At 35.3% G+C, this 4,299-nt stretch overlaps 1 protein-coding gene across 4 annotated transcripts; it reads left to right on the forward strand.

Annotated features, from left to right (window-relative positions):
- The first annotated feature begins 552 nt into the window (after positions 1–552).
- On the forward strand, positions 553–4,037 carry LOC127127787 (probable inactive dual specificity protein phosphatase-like At4g18593). Of its 4 annotated transcripts, none has more exons than XM_051057067.1 (4): positions 606–708; positions 1,388–1,576; positions 3,099–3,393; positions 3,629–4,037. In XM_051057067.1, exons 3-4 carry the CDS (start codon positions 3,159–3,161, stop codon positions 3,781–3,783), a joined length of 390 nt encoding a protein of 129 aa, XP_050913024.1. In that variant the 5' UTR covers positions 606–708; positions 1,388–1,576; positions 3,099–3,158; the 3' UTR covers positions 3,784–4,037. The 4 variants fall into 4 exon arrangements, with proteins under 4 accessions (XP_050913023.1, XP_050913024.1, XP_050913025.1 ...); XM_051057068.1 differs by lacking the exon at positions 1,388–1,576 and adding an exon at positions 2,215–2,401 and having other exon boundaries at positions 614–708; XM_051057066.1 differs by lacking the exon at positions 1,388–1,576 and having other exon boundaries at positions 553–708.
- The last annotated feature ends 262 nt before the right edge of the window (positions 4,038–4,299 follow it).

The following is a 4,299-nucleotide window of genomic DNA, read 5'->3' on the forward strand; positions in this document are numbered from 1 at the left end:
CATTTGCAATGTCTTCATCTAACAAACGGTTCAAGATGTTCGAACGTATCTATATTCCAAAGTCGGATCTTCATCGGAGGCTAGACTGTTGAAAAGATTAAATCGACATTTCTCTTGTGAATATAAAGGACACAAGTATGAATATGCAAGTATTTTAAAGAAAATTGAAGGATATTGAAGGAAAATGGAATGAGAGGGTAAGAAGTTGTGTGAAAAATTATGGGAGAATGTTGTTGTATTTGTAGATGAGTGGTGAAGCAGTAGCCACATGTATTTGTGCACACATAAAGTGCATTATGCATGCGCTATTGCATGTGACGCCTACACATGACCTACACATACATGCGTCATTGCATGTGGCGCTTTCACATGCATGTGTCATTGCATGTGGCACCAATGAATATCATTTTTATTGGATGCGTCTATGCAAATGACGCATAGATTATATATTTTTTTGAAAAGTGTTTATTTTGATAAATATTTTTAAAAAATGATTATTTTAGAATTTTAATTGAAGAAAATAATTATTTTAAAAAAAAAATCCACTTTTGAAATTATAAAATTAGATGGGTGTGAGGTTAAATCAGAAGTTAAATATTGATTATCAAATTGGGCGCATACACTGAGTTCTACTCAACCAAAAAAAACAAAGCGAAACCCCAAAAACCGAAAGGGAAAGTGCTCTCAGCCGGTGCCTTTTTTCTCCCGGTAAACCATTCTCTCTCTTCCTGCTTACTATTACTATTACTCTTTGATAACCTGGTTAGCTTCAACGCACGTTTGTGTTCATCTAACCTGGTTGCTTACTAACTGTTTGATAAAATGCCAATTTTGTTGTGAATGCATTTTTCATTATGCCTAACAATTTGCTACTTAAGCGACTGTTTCTATTGATTTATTTAAGTTTATCTGCTAGTCTATGTATTCGGAATAATGCTAGCAACACCCAACATATTCTTGAACACAATCTTCAACATTAAAAAGTAGTGAATGATTAAACAAAATGCAAAACAGAACTTAACCAATCAAAATATCAGAAATGTATACATGAAATGACTTTTTTCCCGTAACAAAAGTTTCGCGGTTGTCAGTGGCGAAGCTTGATTTGACTAACATTTTTGAGGGGGTCAAGATGATATCCATAGGTTATACTCCAAGTGGTGGTAGAAACAAGTATGGGAGCCAGCTACACTATTTCTGAATCTCGAAAAGTGTTGTTTCATCATTTGCGGAGTTGTAATTTTTCCTGAAAGTAGCACGAATTTGAATGCTAATGCAAAAACTTAATTCTTAGGAATCAAAGTTGTGATTTGTTACTCCAAGTCTCAAACACACATGCTTCATCATTGCTTGTTACCTATCACAAAGATGATTTCAATATTTGTAGCATAACCAGAGTTATCAATAGCGGCCGATAGCGGCGCTATCCCGGAATAACGGCCCCAAGAGCGGTGACCCTCTGCCTATGAAGCACTGACACCACGAACACGACCCGACAATGACATGGCTGATGTTTAGCGCCCGCTATTTGATTTGTAGTGGGTAGTGGGAGTGGGGCGCTTCTCGGCCCGAGCAGGTTTGAACTCAAAAATCCAGATTTACCATTAAATAAAATAAATCTGCATTAATTTTACCTATGTTTTTCATTACCTTTGTTTTTTTAAGTTTTTAAGTAATAGTCATTTAATAACTCTATTCCACTTTTTCTTCTTTTATTTGTTTGGCTTTATATTAAATATATGTTTTATAGATTATTCATATAATTAGTCTAAATAATAGTCAATTAGCGGTTATCCCGCTATCCATTATTTTTGCTCTCATTTTTGGGGTCGGCCGCTCTGCTCTACTATATGAGATTGATAACATAACTGGGAATAGCATTGAGGCAGTAGTAGTAGGACGGAGTCTGTGTTTGAGGCTACTCCTGACCTTGTGTTGTGTTATTGTTCTCGAGTTTGTCCTAGACCACTGCAGTGCTTCTTTATGTCTGGTGGTGGAGAGTGTTAGCTTGTTTTACTTCAGTTTTGTTTTATGGTCAACTTGAGGGCTTACCTTTTTTGTTTTGTATGTGCATTTAGTTTTACAATGTATGTGTGTCACCATCGGTGTTTTTTCCTTTGTGCTATAAACATGATTTGGAGGAGTACTGTTCATTAGATACATACATGAGCTTCAGTTCTATGTGTAATATTCATGTGTTTTGTTTATCATAAGGTTTTTATTATCATTCCTGTATGGTTTGGTGAGCTATTTTGGATTGGTGAGCTATCCGAAGGTGACAACTAATGTTTGATGGTCTTGTGCATCTCATTTTGCAATTGCAAGCTAGCTCAGATGTGAATTTGGGCATCTAAACTCGGAATGACTTGTTTTTTGCAATTGTCATCCGGTTTTGGTATATGTACGTAGTTTCTTTGTATCATTATCTCTCCAACTTGAACTGATAATAAATACAGAGTTGCTTTATCCCTTTTGTCGTCATCACCTAGTTGAATGTTGCGATTCTTGTGAAGGGACCAAACACCAAAACAATAATTTTGATAATATACATGGATTTGGTGTTTTGATCTTGACGTATACTCGCATGTGTATTAATGTGCCAAGATATGTATGTCAGTACGCAGTTTTGGCATAATACGAAGAGGCAATGAATTATCAATTTGACATCTTTGTATGAGTGAAAGAATGTTCAAAAGTATGCATGTAGGGAGGGAGTTTAATCAAGGCTTGTATTGCTTGTGAATACTATTTACATCAAATATTGCTTAACCATTTTAGCTTAATCTTTTTGTATTTGACAATATATTATGTTTAGTCCCTACGTCTGAAATACTGCCTAACCATTTATTGTGTATGATTTGCAATTTATTAGTGCATGGGTACTATTTACATAATGCAACTACAATCTGAAGAAACTTATATTATATGAACTATGGGTTTATAAGGAAGTTTGTCTTGAACTTCAAATTTAGTTATGCCGCAATAGAAATCTAGTCAATGTGTAGATGAATAACTATTAGACAATTATTTTATCAGGTTCAGATATGCCAATCTTTTTTTCTTTCTATTCTCATATCTCATTTGCTTTAAATTCACAGTGCATCAAGCATAGCAGCATTTGGAAAAGAAGAATCAGAGGAGAATTTCCGAAGAATCAAATGGCTGAAACTAGTATCTCTGAGTCAGAAACTGCAACCAAATCTCAATGTATATACCGGTGTAAGAAATGCAGAAGAATTGTTGCTTCAGAGGATATTATAGTTTCCCATGAACGTGGAAAAGGAGAATCAAGCTTCAAGTGGAGTAAGAGAAACAACGAATCCTGGGAAAATAAAAATCAACCAGCTGATTGCACCTCAATATTTGTCGAGCCCATGAAGTGGATGCAACCAGGTACTTGTAAATTTCCCTCATACATACCGTAAATAGCAAAGGTGTGTATGTGTATGTGTATGTGTATGTGTATGTGTACGTGTATGTGTCCGAGTCCGAAACCGACACAGGTACTTGTGATTATGTTTAATTTATTCATTTTTTCAAATTATTATCGACGTTTCAGTGTCAGTGTCGTGTTTCCAGTGTTCATGCTTCAAAGATTGACTTTGATTATTTTGTATTGACTTTCAAGTACAAGAAGGTCAAGTGGAGGAGAAACTTGTGTGCATGGGTTGTAAAGCTCGTCTGGGTTACTTCAACTGGGCTGGCATGCAGTGCAGCTGTGGAGCCTGGATCAATCCTGCTTTTCAGCTCCAAAAAAGCAAATTAGATGAGTGCTACATGTAAATCAATCATTTTCCATAAACCAGAGCTTGAAAAATGCATGTTATCTTTTTTTTTTTTATCAACAATGGCTGCTTAACTTGGAAGATTGTCTTCTACCTGTGTTTACCTTTTCAAACTAGATATGATCAGGGTGCATTTGGATTGGTTTGTGAAGTTTTAACGTGGACCAATGCATGGCATAGGCACTAGTGTGTATGCAAGGAAGAACTTATGAAATTAGCCTGCAATATATTCGTATGTTGTTTTTCAGTTTATTTCAATAAGCTCTTCATTATAATTTAAATAACCAGCATCCAACTTATATGATAATAGTTCCTATGCTTTTTTTCTAATGGGAATTTCTTATAGCACCCTATTGTTAGACGAGAACAACAATCTAGAAGGGGGTTGAATAGATCGTCAATAAAATTTTCTTTAATTAAAAATTCTGGTTTGAAAAATATTTGCTATGGGAAGCGGAAACTATTCATGATGGACATTCGTCTATCCGAATCGTTATTGGAAGAATCAGATATG

Source organism: Lathyrus oleraceus, chromosome 3 (assembly GCF_024323335.1).
Source record: "Lathyrus oleraceus cultivar Zhongwan6 chromosome 3, CAAS_Psat_ZW6_1.0, whole genome shotgun sequence".
NCBI classification, from domain to species: domain Eukaryota; kingdom Viridiplantae; phylum Streptophyta; class Magnoliopsida; order Fabales; family Fabaceae; genus Lathyrus; species Lathyrus oleraceus.

Excerpts from the sequence above, each read along its gene's own strand:
- LOC127127787 (XM_051057066.1), top strand. The coding sequence starts at position 3,159 with ATGGCTGAAACTAGTATCTCTGAGTCAGAAACTGCAACCAAATCTCAA. Across the intron at positions 3,394-3,628 it reads CATGAAGTGGATGCAACCAG|TACAAGAAGGTCAAGTGGAG; the intron begins GTACTTGTAAAT and ends TTGACTTTCAAG.